General features: G+C 38.4%; 2 protein-coding genes across 4 annotated transcripts in view; both read left to right on the top strand.

Annotated features, from left to right (window-relative positions):
- Positions 1-2,504, top strand: part of LOC111622823 (vacuolar protein sorting-associated protein 8 homolog) — a 77,377-nt gene extending 74,873 nt beyond the window's left edge. The window contains exons 30-31 of one of the 2 annotated variants that reach the window (XM_023365246.1): positions 290-409; positions 2,369-2,503. In XM_023365246.1, coding sequence (XP_023221014.1) covers positions 290-406 — 117 coding nt within the window. In that variant the 3' untranslated portion in view covers positions 407-409; positions 2,369-2,503. Of the gene's footprint in view, positions 1-289; positions 410-2,368 lie in introns of both variants that reach the window. The other variant, XM_023365247.1, reaches the window with a different exon arrangement.
- A 12,907-nt stretch (positions 2,505-15,411) lies between these two features.
- The window catches only part of LOC111622822 (1-phosphatidylinositol 4,5-bisphosphate phosphodiesterase gamma-1-like), a 28,033-nt gene continuing 19,753 nt past the window's right edge, over positions 15,412-23,691 (top strand). The window contains exon 1 of one of the 2 annotated variants that reach the window (XM_023365245.1): positions 15,412-15,818. In XM_023365245.1, coding sequence (XP_023221013.1) covers positions 15,599-15,818 — 220 coding nt within the window. In that variant the 5' untranslated portion in view covers positions 15,412-15,598. The remainder of the gene's footprint in view (positions 15,819-23,691) is intronic. The other variant, XM_023365244.1, reaches the window with a different exon arrangement.

Below are 23,691 nucleotides of genomic sequence, written 5' to 3'. Positions count from 1 at the left end.
CGCCAGTACTACGGAACCAAGGGCGGCCGCCGGGCCCGTATTTGTTAAGAAGACGGCGGATTAATTCCGGCCGTTTATTAAAAACCACCGCCGCCTTTCCGGTCGCGCCAGTTCTCGGCCGCTTTCGCCCCTTCCGGGTTGCCGGCGGAAACTTCTTCCGCTCGGACTAGGCGCCATCTTCCGGCCGTCCCCGGCCGGAAGATGGCCATCGGGCGGCGCGGGGCGCCCTTTAAATCGGTTTTGGCCGGAAGTTAACGGAAGACTAAGTGACCGCAAACTTTTCTTGCAGGAGGCGCTGTTCCGGGAGAGAGGCCGCGCCGCTTCCGGTCGTCGGCCGGACTCCCGCGGTCCCCATCTGCCGAGGTTGTGGCCCGCCGCCGACGACGACTTCCGCTCCGAATTCTGAAGGGTGAGTGACGCGGTTCCGGTCGATTCCCACCGGGACCACCGAATTACCGGCGAAGTTCCGTCCCGACGACGATTCTCGTTAGTTGGAGATATCCGTACGACGGGCCGAGTGTCGTCTATTAATCCAACGGAAGATTGTTATTTTCGTTAATTAATACAGTAATTATATAAATAAACGCGGGTGGTGGGATGGGTTTCGTAAAAAGTAGCCCAAATTACGCGTAAAGGAACCCTACGAATATCCGCATCCGCTACTCGTGAACCGATCTCCAGGTTTTCTCTCTCTACTCCGATTACTCGCCCATCTAAAATAGTGTATGGAATGAAATGGCGGGGCGGAATGGCGTAGCTAACGAAGAAGTTAAAATTCTATCTTTTATTTATTATATTTGGCACATAATTATTTAAATTAGATGTAAAAACTCGATAAATTTCTACGAAATGCTGGCCCACATCCCGTTCCGCCCCGCACTCGGGGGAGAATGGGATATGGGATTAGCGCTCAAATATTAGTCTCGTCGCGCGAACACCAGCCCTCAATCGATTGCCAGTAAGCCTCCGTATACTTTCGTCGTTTTAACGTCGATACGTAATGTTGCGCGTAATTTCGCCAAAAAATCAGCCCGCCGGGTTTTATCGGTCGACGACGAAGGGAATCTCGGTAACCGATCGTCGCAATCCGAGCGTAGGACGGGAAGCGAACCGATTCCCTCGCCTCTTTTCCATTCCGCCCCGGGTTCCCCTATTAATTCTATACGAGTGCGGCGCCAAATTAAATGCCTACCGATATCGGATGCACGTACCGCCAGCAGAAATCGGCCGACGTTTTCTCGCAAGATATTTTGCGATAAACGTTGTTCGATTCCCTATCGCGCGTACGAGTCCAATTATAGTTAATTTCGTAACGCTTGTAGCGTAATTCGAATTATTAATTAATTCGATATAAAAACGCGATACGTATCAAAGGTAACTTTTTAATGGCTACATAAGCAATATTTACCAGTCGCGTCCGTTTCTATTAACGTAGGCCCGCGCCGATAATCGATATCCCACTACGGGCGGTGATACCATCCATCGCCCCTATTAACCGGAGAAAGGATATTTATTTTTCATAAAATCTAAAATGAAGAATTTCCTATTACTATTAACAATATTGCGACGTTGTTGTTGTTAATTCGTATACTGCCGTTTCCATGGTGCGCCATCTTTTATATCGAATGGAATTCTAACCCAATCCTTTAATAAATTAGTCCCGGTAGCTTTCGAAACACGACTATGCGCGATAATGACTGGTCTGCCAATAGCTAACGAACGGTAATAAAATACGCCATCCAACTGGCTTATAAATGCTAGCCGTAATTCGTTGGCAATAAAAAATACTATTACGCGATACGCTTAATATAACTTTAATTGTAAAAGCTTTAATTCTTTTACTAAAATTAACCGAGTCTACGATTCGTAACGACGTTTTATTCCAGGAAGGTATATTTATTTATTTCTCAGAAAGAAACTGTGTCCGGGTTGACCTTTTACCAGCGTCTTAAATTAAAACCGACAAAAACAATATTGTAATATCGTTTAAGCTTATTCTAGTTCCAACGCTTAACGGCCGTCTTCTAGTCTGCTCTTTCGGTGTGGGTCGAAACGTATTTGTAAGATTCGATGCCACCTCCTTCCAAAGCCTAAATAATCTACCGAAATGTTCTCGGCCAAGATCGAAGGTGGAAAAATTCGTCGCCTTTCGGCTCTTTCTAACGCTTCCATCGCCGTCGGAATCGCGTGTCCGTCGCCCATTTTCGCTTGGAGTCGAGCGTGCCACGTCACACCCGAGCCAGGAGAAACTGGCGAGAGGGGAGTTATAATTCGAGACTACCAATTCGAGGCGAAAAACTCGAGACTAAGGGCCCCGGAAGGGCGCCCGCGGTTAAAGAAAGAAAATAATTTTGGTTTCTTTTTGCAGGAAACGGAAAGTGCCGGACGGAAACGGCTCTTCTCCGCCGCCCCCCACCGGGCCCGGAGCGGAAAGAAAAAGTTTCCGGCGGTCCCCCACCCGCCACCGATTTTGTAATTTACTATTTAAAGAATTGCCAATAAAAATAATTATAATTTTTAACCCCGACCTCTATTTTTTTTATATTTCGACCCGTCCGTCGCCCCCGCTCCCGCCGGGACCCGGGCCCGAGGAACCGTGGCGGGAGTAAAAGCCGTAATTTCTCGGAGGGAGATGCGGTAATTTAACTTTATCCCGACGGAGACGACGATAAAAGCCGGCTTATCCGTCTATACGTGGAGAATATTGCGGTTTCTTTCCCACATTTCCCCATGGTTTTCTTAAAGAATGTCTCGGTAAACGTAAGCTAATTTAATTAATTTTTCTAAACCGAAATAAACTTCGGAAAGTATCGGAAACAATGGGAATCGGTGGCCGTTTATAAGTCGCCACGCGCAAATTTTCTTCCTTTCCTATAAATCTCCGTTCTTCACCCGCCAGAAATGCGATTTCGTTTTATCGCCCGATCGGCTTCTTCGCATTTATTTTTTCGTTGGTCCGAGGGTAAAACTCGGGCGGGCCTAAACGACGGTAAAGACGATGGCGCTTACGCTCTCCGCCAATTTTCGTGTTTGAAAAGAAGAATTACTTCCGTCGGTCCGGGGCCGGCCTTTCGTTTTATTTCTCGTTAAAGCCCGAAAAGGGAACCGAAACGTGGTTTTCGTTTTGGTTCCGTTTACGAACGGCCGGCTAGAATATACTACGCGGAGTGGCTGTAGCCGAGCCGTATTTGACGAAAATTCAATGACGTCCGCCATTTTCCTTTTACTCCGTGTCGTTTCTGTCGCGTAATGCAAACGACTAGAATATTCTAACTTTTTGCGTAAGTGCGCGAGGGAAATGATGAGTTTTAACCCTCAACTAAGATGGCGCCGGTCAAACTGCACCCTACTTACTTTTTTTAAATTCTGAAAGTAAATAACCAGACATTTCTTTCTATAATGGGACGTCGCCCGTCGTATCCGAAGAGAGCTACAACTTAGTCGTTATTAACATTTACGGTTTTTTCTAAAACTCGTCGCTACCCTGGAAATCGAGCTTTTTGCCATTCGTTAATAATTAAAAATACTCGTAACTTTTTATAAGGGTGCGACTATGCAGACGCGAATTTAGACCGAGAGATTTAGTTGCACAAACCACAAGCGAGAAATAACACTTGGCGAGAGCGAATTTTTGGTTCTCGCACATATCTGACAGGTTTTGATATTTATCGCGTCTCGCCACATATTCTCGCTCGCTGGCGTCTGCATAGTCGCAGCCTAAAGGCTTCTAATAGCGAGACTACCGGTGTTCATCGCGTCTTAATTATCCGAGATGGAAACGGTTCGCCCACTTAACCACGCGTTTCGAATTGGGAATTTTCCCATCCCTCTGGCGGCTTCGGTACCCGAGGCTATCGACAACGACGTAATTAACAAAAGGTTAGTTGGCGTTAATATTCTTTTGTTATCCAGTAATGATGCGTAACGGTGGCCGACTCGTACGCGTCCTAGTGGGGTACTTTTTACGTATCGGTCTCTCGCATTACCGGCACGTTTTCGTCTATTTTTGATGGGCGACAATTATTATTTCCATTTCTTTATTACCTCTTGCAAGGATTTTAACTTCGACCATGTGGTTCTTAACGTGACAATGACGAAAATGTACTTTTTCGTTGTCGTGTAAATACTTTTACGAGTCGAAACTAAATTTTCGCAAACAAACCGTAAAAACGCCAGGACGCTACTTATATTCGGCGAAAGAAAAACACCGTCGGAAAAAATGGACGCGCCGAGTAAAGCCCTTCGAGACCCGACTCGTACTTAGATTATAAAAGTACCGTATTGTTATATCGAGGGTTAAGTATCACACTTACTACTACTATAATTTAGAGAATACGAATACGAAATCCTCTACTTGTCAATATGTTTGTTTAGGTATAGCGACGCGACGCTCGGGCCATTTCCCTAGGTCCTAGGGGGATGCCTTCCGGGAGGCCTTTTAAAGGAAAGTGGCCCCCGTTTAGGCGTTACGGACGTGGAGAAAACCCGGAAAACTCCGCGTGGTCGGCCCGCCCGAACTCCTTGTGTTCGGGGTAGGAAGACCGCCGGGCCACCGGTGGGCCCTAGTCGGGAATAAATCGAGGAATAGAAATAGGAAAAAGCGGACCACTTTCCGCTCCTCTTCGTTTAATTAAAATATTTTATAATTAAACCGTTTCCCTTTGGGATTTCGATGCGGTATATCTACGTAGGGACTAATAGGGCTTAAGTCCCGGCCCCCAAATGTCGAGAGCCCGTGAAAATTGAATTATCATCATAAATTTTTAATATTTTTCCTTACATCGATAAGCGCTCGTCGTTAAAGTTTGTCATTCGACACCGTTTCGTAAACAAATGTATTTCGACTTTGATTTCGATGTTATTAAAAATAAATTTTAAACCCCGATTTAAATCTAACAAAAAATGGGGCCCCGTTGGCCTTGGAAAAACCTAGTATATGGAAGTTTCCCGCCTTTGGCGCCCGGCGTATCCTTGTCCTTATAGATCGTTCGACCAATCGCCACGTCGTGCATTTCCCCATTTTTATATATCGATTAATCTCTATATTCCATTTCCTCGGTTACGCGTAGCGCCATCTGTTGGCAAAAAATTAAAATATAAAGTGAAAATAATTCTTATAAAAAAGGATATAATTTTTTTTCTAATTATCACCGCGACAGGTAGCCCGTAGCATCTGCCCGCGTTACCCTGTGCAAAATCTATAAATATTTTACTTTTTCGTTTCTTAATTCTAATAAGCGCCCTCCGGTAGCCGAGCTCTGGTAATTAATGGTGGAGTTTTCCGGGTTTTCTTCGCCTAAATAGGGTCCGGCTTCCCACCAAAGCTTTCCTGGGATGCGTTGCCGTAACCAAAAAAACCCAACCGATTCTAACCGGCAATTATTTCTTGCGATATCGTCACCATGTTTTCAACTTTTTAGTGCTGGTTTTGACCCTATACGTCGTAGTTTTCCCGTCAGATAGATGACCGGCGTGACTATCGCTTAGTGCTGTGCGATGTCTATAATTTTAACATCGATGCTAAATTTCCATGTCGGATTTCACATCGATGTTTGATCGACGCCCATTGGAACATCGATGTTCAATCAAGATAAACTCAAACAGTTTAAAAAAAAACAAAACTTAATTTTATTTTCAACTTGTATAGTTCAATTACAGTTCTTCAATTGATAATGAATTTAAAACTAGAAGTTTATGTACATTCTTTGGCTTTAAAGAACTCCGCTTTTTGTTGATAGTATTTCCAGCTTTGGAAAATAATCTTTCTGCTGGAACTGAAGTGGCAGGAATGCAAAGCCACTTCGTGGCAAGTTCACATAAATTATAGTTAAAAAATTTCATGGATTTCCACACATCCAAAGCATTACTATTGTGAGGCACAATAGGGTCATCTAAAAAAGTATTAAAATTTGAATTTAAAGTTGCATTTGTGTTAACATTTCTATCTTAATATCAATTTTTCTGGATGACCAAAGGTCATCATCTTCAAGTTTATTTTCTGCATTATTGTGGAAACTTATTTTAGCCTCAGCAGAGGGAAATTTACACATTTAATTGCATTTGCACAACATGCTGGACTTTTAAAATCTAGCTTTTTGAACCTTGGGTCTAGTAATGTGGAAACACTATATACCAACTTCGTCTCAGTGGATTTAAAACGGAAATCAAGATTACTAAAACATTTTTCCAGCAACTTCTTTCCCACATTTGTTTCTGTAGAAACCTTGCAAAGTGCATTAAACATTAACCCTAAAAATGGGATAATTTTACTGATGGTAGTGTGAGTTTCTGCTGAAATTTCATTAGTTACTTTATAAAAAGGTTTTAGTACTTTAAGCGCATCATTCAAAGCACTTAATTCTCTACCAGAGAGCATGTCGGGTGCCCCTGGAAACTTTTGCAATGTTAGTGTAACAAAATTTTTTAGTAGTACAAATCTCTCAATCATCAAGAAATACGAATTCCATCGAGTCTCAACATGCTGAATTAATTTTAATGCCACAGAACCTTTTTCATTCTGCGATGAGTCGGCGTAAACAGACTAACATGGCAGAGTTGAGGGTGAGTTTCAATGAGTGTGAGTTCGTTCACTGTTAAAATAGTGTAAATTTGTAAACATATTTGCAAGAACTTTGTTTCATCGCAATTTCTACTAAATTCCCGGACTGTCCGGGTGAAAACCGAACAGGTGGTAACACTAGGAACAAAGAATGAACTGCATGCATGGATGAATCAAAATTCACATCGATTCAGGATCGATGTTTCAAAAACATCGGAAGGTCGATGCATCGACGAACAAAAACATCGATGCATCGCACAGCACTACTATCGCTAACTCCTTTCTGGAAATTGAGGACGGACGGACGTACCGACGACGGTCGAAATTTATAGGTCTACGAGTTTTTCAAATTGCGGTCCGATAATTTTTCTACAAGTTCAATATTTACGAGTTTATAAAAAAATTATAACACGTAATTCGCACGATCTGTTGCAAAAATATGGGAAGGAAAGGAATGCGGCCGTCCTCGCGGATATAGCCGCAGTGAAAGGAGGAAGCGGGGTGCCTAGGGGAGAGGAGTAGGACGAAAGGGGGAAGAGGCGGAATCGTAAGCGCATGCCGGGGTCCGTTGATCGTGATCGATAGAAAAATACAGGCGGTACAAGTAGTACGGGTTTACGTAATCGCGTACGTAAACATCTGTGGTTTTACAAAGAAAACCGTAGGTAATGGGATATTACGTAGTAAATAATACTAAAAGTACAAATAAAAATACGAGAGGAATGTTGGATAATTACTTTCGGGGACCGTGATACATTGCGCGTACTATGTACCGTACGCGCAATCTATCACGGTCTCCGAAAGTAATTATCCAACATTCCTCTTGTACAGAGAACAATGCATTCAAACGATAGGTAATCCGATTGGCGGCTGTCCGACCGCTAGAGTACACGACAAAACGGGCAGAAAGGATGATAAAGGTAGCCGCGGCCGATGGCCGGGTAGAGGCTGACAGTAAAATACTAAGAGGAGACGCCTTCCGCGGATGCAGCCTTTTAGTCCCGAGTATTAGTGAGTGTTGACGCTTGTCGATGATCGAAATTCGGTGTCTCGTGAGCCTATCTGGTGAATTCTACCAATGCCACGTAGATATTCTTGTCGCTGATAATATTTTCGGGTGAGCCAAGCCAGGCAACTCCCTCGCTGATTGAGGTGGAAATGAGACGATTCCGGGTGTGGGAGAACCGTGCACAATCGTAAATGATGCGCGGAGGATCCTCAGCGGAGACATTATTGCAAGGGCGGGTCCCATCCCCTTGTTTAAGAAACCTAGCAAAGTAAGAACCGAAACACCCGTGCCCGGTTATAAATTGGGTGGAATTAAAGTCTGGGAGGAAGTGTTGGGAAAATTTAATATTTTGCAAAAACTGGTCTGTAAGTCTATCCTTATTGCTCCAAGTCCATTGACGCTGCCAGATGTCAAGGATGGTGTTGTTGGTTTGATGATATACTCGGGAAGGTGGAATACGGTCGTAGATTTTTCCCTTTTTCAGTGGCCGCCTTCTTTCAGAAGGTCGGCCCTGTCGTTTCCTGGGTTGTCGCTGTGATCCGATGAGCTATGAGTGCGGGTAGCTATCTCAGCAATAGCATCGAGGAACTCCCTAATAATAGGGAAATGAGTTTATTGAGCTTTAATCAGATAGAGGGCAACTCTACTGTCCGAAACGATGTTGATTTGGCTGGCTTTCTTGTTGGAAAAATATAAATACTTATAACACTAGCAGATGAGCCCGGCGTTGCTGGGGCAAAAAGTAACGATAGCGAAAATTAAAATTATTAGATTATAGCCGATCTTACCCGTTTTTACCGGGTGCAAGAATTAGATTCAGCCTCTTCCGAGACAAATTAGAGAATTTTTAGATGGGTCTGAAAACGTTCGATTTCTCGCAAAAAAGGGCGTTTAAAATAGTACAATAAAATCCGAATTCGGGATAATCCTTAAATTTAAAAAATCTTGTAAAAATGCAAGAATACTTGCTTTTATGTGACAATGAAATGTTTATACTTTTGCAACAGATTGTATAACTACGTGGGAAGAATGTTCTCGTAAATATGGCGTTTATAAAAAAATTATTGGGTTGCAATTTGAAAAAATTGTGGCCTATGGATTCCAACAGTCGTCTGTCCGCCTCTGTGTCTGTCTGGCCTTCCTTAATCTTAAGAAAGGAGTTAGAAAGATGGAAGTCGAGACCAGATATGGAAATCGTATGGGCAGGAGGCCCGGGTTAACTGTGTGAACTTCCGGTTTAAATCGGAAATTGCGTTACTTCAATTCAGGATTTCCCCCGAAAAGAGTTAGATAGATGCCGGCCTTCGTCCCCGCATTCAAAGTGCTGGGACGAAGGTCGGTATCTAGTCCCCGAACACTGGGAGTTCGGTAGTGGGTTTGCGCCTCGCTCGGACAGGGTGGCAGCGTGGAGTTTTCCGGGTTTTCTCCACGTCGATAACGCCCGAGTAGGGGCCAGTTTCACATAAAAGTCCTTCCGGAAGGCATTCCTGCGCGCGTATTGGCCAATCTATAAGGCCGGCCGTTCGGTCGCCTAGCGAATCAAAACCAAGCTATTTGGAGTAGAGAGACTACCTGCGCCGCACACTCCGTATTAACACCCTATCAAAGAAAGAAAGAATAGATACCCGCGCGACTCCGCTGTTAACAGGAAAAGTATGGTGTACGGGGCAAGGATCTACTAAAACAACTGAGAACATGGCAACGAAAAGTAGCGGTCCAACATTGTGACGATGTCACAATAAATAATTTCTGGTTAGAATTAGTTTGGTTTATTTGGTTAAGACAACGCGACACGCCAGCCATCTGCCGGGGAGGATGCATTCCAGGAAAACTTTTGTGGGAAGCTGGACCCTATTTAGTGTTACTAATGCGAAGAAAACATGGAAAACTTTAGGTGGTTCGCCCGTTTGCCACGTCCCAACCCACGACTAACTAATTAGCAGAGTTCGGTGGTTTTATCCACTGGGATACCGGAGGGCGCTTATTAGAATAAGAAAGTAGCGTTCAGAAATGAAAACCCGAGTGGTTAGATGCGCAAAATGAAATAATTGTAGATTTTTCACAGCGTAACACTTTCGATTGCACGCAGGCGAGTGCTACGGGCTACCCGTCGCAGTAATTAAGTCAATACGATATAATATCATTGTTAAATTATATCCTTTTTTGTGAGAATTACTAGCTTACCGGTCGCGCATTGCTGCCATCTCAGAAGAAACGAAATTCAAGCAAACTCGTTACGATAAAATTCAATTTACATTTTATCATTTTTATTGAAACTTATTATTCATTTTCATGGGGAAAACATTTCAAAGTGTCGTTTCAATTTTATTTATTTATTGGAGTGCTTTGTGGATACGCGATATTTTTTGTTTTTCCCTCTGGTGCGTACACGAATAAATCGGAAGGTTTTCCGACGCGTGAGTCGGCCACACACAGTTGTCCACGCGAGAAGCGCGGATTCTCCAAATTTAGCCCAGACACTCGCAGCGATTGTCAGAAGTGCAATATTCTCCATGTTTATACATTTTTTTAAAATCCTTTATAATTTTTAATTGCTCCTTCCTCTCTTCCTCGGCGCGTTGTGAAATTTCTGATAGTTGGATAATAAACCTTTTTATTGTAATTTGTCTTTTTAAATTATTTTGAGTCGATATTAAAATTTGGAAAAGGAGGATCCCTAGATTGGTAAAATAGACGAATTTCCTCCTACGACTTCGGTCGTTGTTGGGGATAAAGTTAAGGTTTTAACGAAGTTCGAGCGAATACATAATTAGCAAAAAACAGTTGAAATAAAGTGATTAAACAAAAATTATTACAAATATCGTAAATAACAGTTCGCAAATGCGTATATAGAGATATTTTTTGAACGGGGGAAATGGTCTTCGCAATTTGAAATCCATCGATCTCACCATGAAATGCTCGTATACACTCGCGCCATCTATCGTAGGATAAATCTACTATGCCAGAAACCTTCACGGGAGTGTATTAAAAAACTTCCCAAAGCTTCGTGGCAATCGGATAAACGGTGTGGTAATGCGTGAAGGACAGACACACAGACATACATTCATTTATATATATATAGACTAGTAACCCGGGACGCCCCCCAGTGGGCGTTCTTTACAAATTTCCACGAGGCACGGTTCCTTTGACTTTTTTGTTCCTGTCAATATGCTCTACAGCTCCGTTAAAGTCCCAATGGTAAGATTTACCCTCCGAACGAAGGGATGGCGACCCCCCAAACTGTAGCCCACCTGCGCGAACAATAAAGTCAAAGGAACCATATCCCTACGCGCGACCCTTCGCGAGATATAAGCCCCTGAAAATTTGCCTACGTCATTTCCGGTCACGTGACACCGCGATCGAAAGGGAGCCTACCGCGCGAAAAAAAAAATTAACGCGCACTCGGGGGATCGCCGACTCGCTTATTCGTGGGGTAAATTGTGGCAAACGGGCGGTCACGTGACCCGTAGAATAATTTTCGGAGGGCTATATTTCGGGAAGGGTCGCGCGTAGGCATATGGTTCATTAGACATTTATTGTTCGCACAGAGGAGGGTCGCCACCCCTTCATTCGGAGGGTAAATCTTACCGTCCCAATCGCGTCATATGGATTTATATTTCTACCTATTAAACATTCTATAAATACTTTAAAATAGTTTAATTTGTTTATTTACCTTCGCTCGTAAACCTCGATTTTAAATGTATCCGCCATTTTTTCGACAAATTTCCCTTTAGTCAATGCGCGACGTTTACTGACTTGTGAGTCACGGAATGTTGTAAACGTGCGGCGCGAGATTAATCGAGGCATATAATAAGGCAAGGCGTATAATAATTATTTATACCATTCCGTGGCATAAATAATAAATTCCTATTACAAATAAAAATAACTTATTGTTAATTTAAAATCATCGCTAGGGCTTTTCTAGTGCCGGTTTTTGGCATACCGTTACGCGGACGGACGGACGGACACGCGTTGAATGGGTTATATAGATAGATATTGACCAAATAATAATTTATTAGCCAAATAAATAATAATAATTTATATTGTTAATTTGAATGTTTGAAATATGACACACGATAGGGGCGCCTCTAGTTCCCGTTTTTGGCATATCGTTACGCGGACGGACGGATACCCGTTCAATGGACGTGCTGCTAAATATGCAGATGGCACAAAGCGCTGATTGGTCAGCTGAATGACGTCAACCCACCAAAATATACATTATATTTTGTGGTCGTCAGAACGAATCATGACGAAATAGATTATTTTTTTCAGTTGTCGTAATATGGAGTATCTATCTTATCCATTGAAGTACAAAAAGCATTCGATACTGTTAACAGGGATGTCCTTTGGAAGATTTTTGACTCTTTTGGATTAAACAAAAATGAAATAAACAGAATCAAACTACTTAATCACATGCCATACACCCAAATAAATATAAATGGAAAATGTTGGCGAGATGTACCACGTAGTGCAGGAGTTCGACAAGGATTAATTGCTGTTGAAACTGTATACTTGTCAAACTTGTATATTTCCTAAACTAGTAATCGTAAGTATTATTTGTCAATTAACTTGATAAAAAATTGTTACACCTGTATATAAGCTAAATATATGCCACAAATTTCTCTGAATATTGTCTCCAAATATAAGTGAAAAAGATGTTATACATAAATCTGTACTAATAATCTATTTCAAGCAACTTAGTATGTAAATTGAACAAGAATATATGTAAGGAAAAAATTGAACACGTGTTCCATGTAAGAGAGTTATGAAAGAAAAACTTTAATTTAACAATATGGAGTGAGTACAAAGTGAAAATACAGGTGATTAATTTTTTTCAACATTTCACTTCATACTTGATCTTTATACACCTCTGAACCAAATCATACACAAAAATCATTTTAATAGCGCGATTAGTGTTTTAAATTTACGTGCGCAGATGATAAATAACAGAAAATTTATACTTTGTCACAAATATTATTGGTAAAAAGTTCGAGAAATGACGAAATTTATAATTAAGACGAGTCAGAATATTCTTTGAATTTGTCATACGCATTTAATTTATATAGTTAGACGAAACAATAAAATTAACTAAGTTTTGTATACCTCTGAAAGAGAAATTTTCACAAATCTTGCTTAACAAATTATAAAGTTTAAATGTAAAAGTTGTCGAACACTTTTGAATAAACAATATTCTCCATAGATTACTCTTATCAAAATTTTTGTTTCTTAATGTTTTAGTTAGAATCGACAGTTCTTTCTGTCAATAGACATTTTGCGCTTTCGAATGTCGGTTCAAAATCTGTGTTAAGAAACAACGCTCTTCAAATTTACAGAAATTTCATATATCCAGTTTCATCATGGATATATCTGTAAACATGTTTAATCAAATTTGCATGACCATTTTTCAAATTAAAAGTATAGAATTCTCATATAAATTATTTAACAATCGATAATACTGTATTTAAATTCCTTTGAATATAATAGTTATATATTTTTAAAATAAGAATTTCCATACATTTCATCATGGAAATTCTTTATCAATATGTGTCGGGAAAAGGAATGTTACATTTGTACTGTAATGTTTTCGTAGTAAACTATTTTGTTAATCCTTTTTATTTTTTGTTAAAATAATATTACCATACTAACGAATAACTATTTCTAGATGCCTGGTATGCGCCGTATACCCGGTTGCGTAGAAAAATATATACAGTGTCCAGTGTCTATATTTAAGTTTTCGCGGGATTTGATTCGAAAAGCAAACCAATGAATTAGAGAATTTGTAGAAAAAAATAACTTATTATTTAAAATGTTTTAACAATTATGCATTAAAAAGTATGAATTATGTTTATGTGAAAATATATATTAAATTGTTAACTAATCTGCATTTCCACTTAGCGTATTCTGTTGTAATACAAGTTTCTGTAAGGTTAAAAATACTGTATTGTCTAATAAAGAATGTAAAAAAAACTTAATTTGCAATTTATATTTGTTGTTTTTGATTATTTTATTATTAAAGTAAATGTACAAGAAAGCTTAAAAAAATACAAAACAGATAAAAGTTACTTCTTGATGCTTAAAAATGTTTCGGCATTAAAATCTTTGATATCACGTAACTTAGTTTAATGTTAAAATTATTGCAAAATTTTCAATTAATGTCGATACACACCAGAGCTAGTGAAATTATAAGTGCCTTTTATCGAGTTTTAGATAAAATGTCTATAACTATTATATAATGTCTGCCCGCTCTCGCAACAACAACAATACAAAGTTTAGGCTGATCGATTAACATTTCCGATTTTAGTAGGTTGACGTCATTCGGCTGACCAATCAGCGCGTTGTGCCATCTGCATATTTAGTCACGTGTGAGAAACGCTGCCTTAATCGAATAAAACCGAAACGTCTGGCGGGGGCCCCGCCTGGCGGAATACGTTTTTTTCTCCCGACCGGATAGGAGCGGGCCAAAAAGATACGGAAAATACGGAGTCGATCTACCGGGCGCGGGAAGCGTACACCCACGACGTCACGGGGCAGAAAGAAGGCCCAACGCCCGCTCTGCTGGGTTAAGCTTTTTTTTCTTCGTTTCATTTTAAAAAAAACCTTAAAACGCCAATAAAATCCGTTGCGCCCTCAACTATATAAAGGCTGGTATACACGGTATGGAAATCCTCAAAGGATGTGCTTAACAGACGAAAAAAACTCGGATATAACTGGCTGGATCGAACATAGTAATTTACAAAACTTATTAAAATATCTCCCAACGTATAAAGAATTATTTTTATTTAAAAATGGATAGATAGAAAAAAAAATCACGGTTAATCCTCAAAAGATTTCATTACCGTGTATAACAGCCTTAACGCGACGTTAGGATGACGGAAAGGGGGTGTGGTCACACAGACTTTTTTAGTCCGTTAGAATCTGTTGCGGTAAGCCTACTTCCGATGCTGCTAATAAAAACATCGGAAGCCAAACATTTTATTTCTTCCGGAAACCGACCGCGGGAAAGAGAGAACGACCGAAAAATTTATTTTCTTCGTTTCTTTCTTGCGGCTTTCGATTAATCTTCCTACGTTCGTCGGTTTGAAGTTTGCCGATCGGCGGCTCGTCCTGCAAATTTTTATTCTACGATTTGTTTCGTAGCGTCGTCGGTAAGTCAGAGCCTAAAAAACAACCCTTCTTGCCGTTTTAAATTACGTAAAACGAAAGGTCAACGGCGGACGGTCGATGACCGTAAATTTCGGTGGTCAAAGGTGAGATACAGGGTTTTTTTAAACTCTCCGCCTTGTGGGCACTAAGAGGGCCTCTTTTAGCAGCTCGTTATGGATTTGGCCAGGCCCACAATGGGGCGGCCGGGTGGTGAGAGACGGGACCCGACGTATCCGGAAGGCCTACCCCCGAATAATTTTTAGGGATTTTTCGACTCGTCTGGATTCGCTCCCTGGTAGGGCAGCCAGAGATCCGGGTCCCCGGAACAGTAGGCTGCCATCTTGACCGCTCGGCCATCCTGAGAGTTCGGTCGTGTGTTCGCGCCTGGCCAGGACGGACTGGTCACGTGGAGTTTTCCGGGTTTTCTCCACGTCTGTAACGCCCGAATAGGGGCCAATTACCCTTAAAAAGACCTCCCGGAAGACATCCCACTAGGCAGATCGCCGTACCTTAACGAAACGAACAAACGAAACGAAGTAGGCGTTAATAATTCCGACCGAAACCCTTCCTTTCAGAACTATCCACCTGTTAATGTACACCGTGCATACAATATTGTAATTTAAAGACGTAATTTGATTTTGCTAGTGTTTATTTAATTTTCTAATTTTGCTAGTTGTTTACGTTATCGAGTTACGTACGAGAATTATTTATGATTTACGCTTAAACATTATTACGTAGAAAAAATTACTAAAAGTTCTGTACGATCTGTTACGAAAAGAGATTCCGACGAGAATCAAACGGTATTAAGAAACAAGGGGGAAAATGACGGCCCCGCCGGAGGCCAGCGCCAAACTGGCAACACTGTAGTTAAATAAACAACGGGGAAGATGGCGGAGGTGAACGAAGCGGGCGACGGGCCGATGTCGTCGTCGTCCATGTTGCCCGAGATGGAGCAGATCATCCGGAGGCTGGAGCAGGGAACGGTGCTCATCAAGTTCTACCTGAAGAGGAGGCCCGAGAGGCACACCTTCTGCGTCAAGCTGGAGACCAGGCAGATCATCTGGTACCGACCCGGCGGACAGGGAAGGAACACTTTCGGAGGCTCGGGTGAGACTCTCTCCCGCCACTTTCTTTCTTTCCGCGCTTCGCTAATCGTCCCTCGCGTCCGGTGTTGTTCCGTCGGGCCTCCCGCCCGGCCCGCGGGGAGTCGCGTCGTCGGCGGAGCGAAACCGTCGGAACCGCTCGCCGTTCGCCGCCGCGCGCCCGACCCGCTCCGTCGCTTTCTCCTTTCTCTTTCGTCCGAACGGTCTGCTCGGACCGCTTCTTGGTCTCGCTTACGGTCTCCGTGCTGGTCGTCGTTCTTTTCGGACCGACGCGCGCGACCTTGGTGCTGGCCGACGCGCCGGGTTTTGACGCCTCGCTCGGCGCGCGCGACCGGTTTTTCGACTCGAGACGAAACGACAGTTTTAAAAGAAGCGTAATGTATCTGTCCGTGCCGAGTTCGGGACGTCGCTCCGGACGGACGGAGAGACGATTCCTGGTGTCGACGGTACACGGTTCGAGTGGTTTCCCGAGGCGGCTCGGAGCATCGTCTTCGGATGCGTGCGACGTTCCGATCTCCTCTTCGGTGTCCTCTGTGGGGTGGGCACCGGGGGCGACGGCCTCGCCACGCATCGAGAAGTTGTGTCGTTCCTCGATATTTCGATCAAACGTTTCCTTCTTCCTGCCATAAACGGAGTCGTGTTTTGGCATGTGGAGAGTTTCGAGGTGTTCGATTGACCGATAGAATGGAATTTATAATATTTAAAGAAGTGAAGCTTTTGGCTGTTGCATCCTACTGAAGAAGTGATCTTGTTGGCGGAGCATTTTTCGAATTCGGCACTCGACTTCCTCGGTGACGGATCGTACAGTTTGGAAGTCGTCGAGGTTAATCGATGGCGGGTCGGAGGTTTCCGCTGCCCGTGCGTGCTTTGAGTTTTTTAGGTTTATATTAGTGTTGTATGCTATGTTATTCCGAGGTTGCTCCAATTCCAAATTTAAATAGGGGCCGATTTCATGTAAACTTCCTTCTGAGAGGCATCTTTCTCTTGACAAATTGCCCATGTTTTGCATTTTGTTGTTCAAAATCTAAAGAAATATATGGTTTATTTTTTATTTATATTTGGTTTTTGTGTGCATGAACATGGATGAAAATGTTCTACCTGCTGTGATGGCTGCTTGTGATAGGCCTTTTGTCAAACCCGTCATAAGTTTGACTCCAGTCCTGTAACGGAAGTGGCTAGATGGTTAGGGAAGGGGCCCGATGTATCTGGGACAAACCGTTTACGCAAAATTTCTGGGGTTTTTCAATTGCTCAGATACGTCGAGCAATTGAATTCAAAATGCTAGCTGTCAAAATATATAATGATAATACGGTTTAGAATGAAAATGGTGGGAAAAATACGACTAATCCGTCTAGTGGTAAAAAAACGAAATTACTTTCCGAACAACCCAATATTATAGTGACGGTCTGATTATATATGAAAGATGGAATGGAACTTGGTAACATATTTTGATCATGGATTATGAAGTTGGCCAAATTGTGATTTTATGGGGTATGATGGGTTGTGGGTTAGGTCAAACTTAATAAATCCATGAAGGTTTATTCAAAATGTTTTCTAATGCCCATTTAAAATTGTCTAAATTATGGCAGGTTGGCCAAATTGTTGTCTCAGATCACAAGTTCTTAATTGCCATTCTAGACTATTGAAACAATCGATGTTGAATTTAATTTATTTAGTTTTAAGTGGAATTGTCAGTTGCAGAACAGTTCATATTCAGTTTAGAAACATCTCTAATCTTATGCAATGGAATGAAGTAATTCTTCCATTGCTCGAATCGGTGCTTGAGAAAGGACCCAGGAAAGGATCCAAAAACATTTGCATGTAATCTTATTCAAATTTAATACCGGTTAAAGGTTTGATGAGGGATTATTTATTTATTATTTTTTTTTTTTATGAAGTAATTCTATTTCTTACCTTTAGTTTTCACTTAAAATTACTGATTTCTGACTCTGAAGAATTTCTATCATTTGCTTGTTGCTTTTTGATTTAGTCAAATATCAAATTTTCCATATCAAAGTATAATAATACTTTGGTATGAAAAATTTAAAAAATTAAGAAATAACTTGTTCTGTCTTATACATCAAAAAGTTAAATTTACTTACTGTAAAATTTCTTTTTCTCTCTTTCTCTTTATATATATAATGTGTGTGTGTATAAAATCAAATATTTGTGACTTTGCATATAGCTCCTTGCCTTGAATAGTTTAAAACATAGACACATAACCACCTGTTCGCCTTGTGTGACCATACACATTTTTCAGCATTGGATTCCAGATGAATGGATTCACCCAAACATTACATTTTACATTTAGATATATAGTGTTTGCATGAGTCCATTCGTCTTAAATAGTCTGAGTTTGCTTTGACGTTTCGAGTCATCAAATGAGGTAAAAGCAGCATCACAGGAGGCATTATAGGTGAATGCAAAAGATGGCTTACAGCAATGCTTCCAGAATCACTGGTAAAAATATATTGTCACCTAAGGAGACTAGTATGAAGATGGTCAGGTGTCTGTGTTTTAAACTAATCAACGCAAGAAACTGTATGCTAAGTCACTAAACTTTTAGATCTTACCATGTAAAGGTATTAAAAAAATACTGTATTTTAATTAAATCTAGAATATTTGAAATGCTTAGAAATGCGAAAATCAGTAAACATCATTGCAATATAACTTGGAATTTATGTTGTATTTTAATTTCATACATCTATGTTTTTACTGAATTGTAAAAACTGAAAAATAACTAAATAATTCAAAGTCTTATAGCTTTATTGGGCTGCAATTTGAAAAATTGAAGACTTATAAATTCTCACTGTCATTCATCTCTCTCTTTCCTCGATCTCAAGAACGATGTTAGATGGATGAACGTCAAGACCAGATGTGGAAAGCTTGGGCAGGAGGCCTCAATTAACTATATACAAACTTCTGGTTGAGGTGGGAAGCCATATTTCAATACAAAGATTTTCCCTCAAAACGATTTAGATAGATGACCAGCATGACTCTATTGCTGACAGGAAAAGTATGATGTATTGGAGCAAGACACTACTAATTTGAGGTGGAGAGCATATACAGTCAAACCTTGGGTTTTGAATGCCTTGCTTTTTGAACAATTCTGCTTATTAATAAAATTTTAAATGCCATATTTGCTTTGATTGCCAAGCAAGCTATTCTGCAAGAGCCAGCCACAGATTACAGAGACACAGACTATTGACTCTGTATACTTCCCGTATTGAAGAAAGTCGACAGCGCAACCAATCGACGACAAGATTACTGATTCAGAAGTTAGTGGTGTTGAGATTGCCTTGTGTCATTATACGTCACAACACAAACCATCAACAGCAATGCTATTCAAATTAGATTTCAATAAGCACGTGGGTAAGATAGTACTTCCGTTTATTAATACACGTCACAATTGAATTTACTGAATTTGAATTAAGTTCAATTAATTAATAAAAACCACATTAATTGATATTTACATAATATAAATGACGTCTACAGATTTGGAATTAAAGGTGCTTAACTCAAATTAAATAACAAAAATTGATTATTATATTATAATATTAATATTTAATTTAAACTTTATTAATAATAGATAGCCAGTTAATTAAAACTAAAAATAATAAAATAATAATTAAAACTCTGGTTTTTACAATGAAACTGAAACTACAATTAAAAATAAAATCAAAATTAATTAATTTAAATTAAAATTAAAATTTAAATAAAAGCAGTTGAAACATAATATTTTGGGAAAGTGTGGATAAAGATATATATATATATATATATAGAATAGATGTAGATGATAATATATTATATTGCATTTGTAGGCATTTCTATGCATGAAATACAGAGCTAAAAAGGAAAAAAAAACTTTGTGGGGTTGAAAACATTAATTTATTTTGTTTATGGGAAAATTTGTTTTGATTCAAAACAAATTGGGTTTTGAACAACTTTTAGTTTGAAAACCATGGTTTGACTGTATTTTAAATAAAATAAATTAAAATACGATTAAAAATTGCAGCTTGGTGTTGTGACAATGTCACAATAAATAATTGCTCGTTCATATTAAATATTTTCGAGACACGCATCACGTCATCAGACTTACAGTGCAGAAAATAACAAAATTGAAAATAGAAGAGAGTAGTAAGCCCTCACTTTAATTAATGGATTAATTGGGAGAAGAGACATCCACTATTGTCAAAAGTTTGTTAAATTGAATGTATTTTAAAAACATACATATTATGATAAGATTTTGATACATCCTGTATGTTGTAAATTGTTTATTATTATAAGTATGAATAAATTATTATTATTATATAATGTAAATGTTGAGTAAGCTATATTTATTGACTTAATATTTTAGATTGCTTTATTGACAAATAAAAGTAGGCTTTAAATTTTTAATTTTTGATGGATATTTTTTGTTCATTAAATTGAGGGTCAACCATATAATGCATTTTTTACATTCTATTCTATGTTTTATGATTTTGCATGCTATGGATTTGATAATGAAATGTATGACTGAAAAAAACATTTAATCTGAATAAATCTATAAGACTCCTCAAATTATTTAGCATTTTTAAGTTTTTATAATTCTTGTGCAGAAATGGAGTCAAACAAAACTATGTTCATACTCTATTGAAAAGTCAGTAGGAATATAGTCGGTTAAAAGGACGATTTGCATCATCGTCTTAACATTTCAGTTACAGAATTTTCTTTTATTTTAAATTTAAAATATTTGGTTGAAAATATGAACAGCAAAAACAGATTACACGAGTAAACATTTAATTTAAAATATTCCTTTTGGATACTCCCTTTCAGTGTCAAATTGACCAATAAGGGATGATATTTGATTTTAAATGTCTTTATCTGGAAGTTAATATTCATCCCGATGCATTGGTGAATGAATATTCGACCAGTGGCACTGGCTAATTATTTCAATTGCTTTTCTCTATTAATAATAATAGTAAGTTGCATTTCATGTAACATCTGTTTACCAAAACATAAAACATATTATTAGAGGAAATGCAAATGCATTCAAAGTAAAAATTCAAATGAGGTAATTATTCAAAAATAATAAGAAAAAGCCTATATGATTTCAGCAATAATGCACTTTTTTTGTTTTTTATCAAGGACAAATTTTCTCAACTCAGTTTTCTCCAATTTGTTTTTCTAGGATAACTACTATATTTGAACAATAGAAAATCATTAACTGTTGGATGTGTATAGTTCCTATTTGTAATAAAATCAGCATTTATAGAAATAAAAATATTTTTTATCTGTTCACATTTTATTTACAAGTTATTTGTGTAAATCTAAACAATATTAAATTTAAAATGATAGTATAAAGTGGGTGAATAAGTTTTTTTATTTTCAAATTATCTCTGTTTCTCTTCCTTATCCTACAAAACGTTAATATTGCTTATCAATAAAAATTCTCCTTTTATTTTTATCCTGAACTAGTTTTTCTGCATTATTTTGATTTCTTGGAAGAGTGTGGAATGATTATTCTAGCACCCATTAGTTACTTTGTTAGTTTAGACCAGTAATCTTTAATTAAACTTTTGACATCTACGGAACTCTCATGCTCAAGTATTACTTTTGCATAAATTTTAAAAAATAAAGAAAGTGCAGAAAAACTTAAAAACTGTTTTATTTCTAAGTAATAAAGTTTTTCTTAGAGTTAGATAAGATATAATTTATATAAATTTTTATTTTTCAATAGTTTTGGGAAAAGAATGAAAAAATAAAAATTTATTTACATAAAATGTTTAACTGATTAATAACTGCTTTAGGATAGAATTTTGATTTTATTAATTGACTCATTCTAGCAGAATAAGAATGCTGCACTTTGTTACAAAGTGACAAAGTGATTATACATTTATGATGCAAGATCCCAAAAAATTTCCATGTCAGTCTTGAGTGACCTTTACAATCTTTAAAGTAAAATAATGCTAAATTTTAATATTTTATTTATTTACTATATATTATTAATTAAAAAATTATATAGACCACGTACTTTCTAAAAATGACATCACTGAAACGTCTAATTAAGAACGATATTTTAGCATTGTCCATATATTCTATGGTGAATGAAAACAATGACATCGCTTCCATAAATATTAATAGTTCCTCCTCTGAGCCTTCCCAGGCAATTAAGACATTATCTACCATCATAGGTAAAGGAGAGGTTATCACATAGCAACGGGGAGGGAGTTAAAAATTTGATTCCATTCCATCTTTCATTTTTCTTAGATAATTCCAATCTTTCCTTTTTAGGAGTTATATTCCAAATGAGGAATAAACTCTGAAAAAGCAATTTGGTGGTTATTTTCCAATCTTATTTCAATATTTTCCATTGTTCTCTGAATCACATCAAAATTTCATCTTGTCATTGTTTGAATTTTTTAAAGATTACTTGATTTGTGATATGCATTGTAATATCAAGATGGCCCAAAGAGAATGATAATAAGTAGGTAAATCTGAATTTTGTTGGCCGTGCAAATTACTATGGCGTGAAATAGCATAATTTAGGAAATTTCTATATTGTGTCTATTAGTTTCCTTCATAATGTGAGCAATCCTCATTTTGTAAAAAACTAGATCTGTAAAAATGAAAGCATTGTCTTATTACTGTTGCAGAATTGATTTCTGCATTATATACCTCGTACTTTTGACAAGTTAGGTCGATGTTCCAGTTGATCAAACATTTCAATTGATGATTTATAAAGAAATGGTGATTTGTTATAAAATGCTTTACGTCTTCTGATGATTATATTTTCTCTTCTATCGATATAGCTACCAATTTGGCTATTAATGAGGATTTATTATACCAAAATCAAAATGTGACCTGTTTAGAACTTTATTCTTTTAATTAATTTCAAGATTTATTTTAGATTGAATTAGTTATCCTAATAGATAGGGTTTTAATAAATTGGAGGGCTTATCACATCAAGGCAGACCAGAACAATAGACTAGATTTTTACAAAAAAAAAAGCCTTTAATAGCCACAATCAAAATTAGGTAAGGAGCATTTTGGGTGCAAAGACCTCTCATCAGCTTACATACACATAGTAACACTTTGGGCTACATTAATACAATCTTAACACTAGCAGTAAACCAAGACAACTGCTAGTGTTAAGATTGTATTAATGTATCCCAAAGTGTTACTATGTGTATGTAAGCTGATGAGAGGTCTTTGCACCCAAAATGCTCCTTACCTAATTTTGATTGTGGCTATTAAAGGCTTTTTTTTTTGTAAAAATCTAGTCTATTGTTCTGGTCTGCCTTGATGTGATAAGCCCTCCAATTTATTAAAACCCTATCTATTAGGATAACTAATTCAATCTAAAATAAATCTTGAAATTAATTAAAAGAATAAAGTTCTAAACAGGTCACATTTTGATTTTGGTATAATAAATCCTCATTAATAGCCAAATTGGTAGCTATATCGATAGAAGAGAAAATATAATCATCAGAAGACGTAAAGCATTTTATAACAAATCACCATTTCTTTATAAATCATCAATTGAAATGTTTGATCAACTGGAACATCGACCTAACTTGTCAAAAGTACGAGGTATATAATGCAGAAATCAATTCTGCAACAGTAATAAGACAATGCTTTCATTTTTACAGATCTAGTTTTTTACAAAATGAGGATTGCTCACATTATGAAGGAAACTAATAGACACAATATAGAAATTTCCTAAATTATGCTATTTCACGCCATAGTAATTTGCACGGCCAACAAAATTCAGATTTACCTACTTATTATCATTCTCTTTGGGCCATCTTGATATTACAATGCATATCACAAATCAAGTAATCTTTAAAAAATTCAAACAATGACAAGATGAAATTTTGATGTGATTCAGAGAACAA

Source organism: Centruroides sculpturatus, unplaced genomic scaffold (assembly GCF_000671375.1).
Source record: "Centruroides sculpturatus isolate CEXI.00-Female unplaced genomic scaffold, Cexi_2.0 scaffold332, whole genome shotgun sequence".
NCBI classification, from domain to species: domain Eukaryota; kingdom Metazoa; phylum Arthropoda; class Arachnida; order Scorpiones; family Buthidae; genus Centruroides; species Centruroides sculpturatus.
The sequence above is the reverse complement of the archived record's forward strand: the minus strand, read 5'-3'. Positions and strand labels throughout refer to the sequence as shown.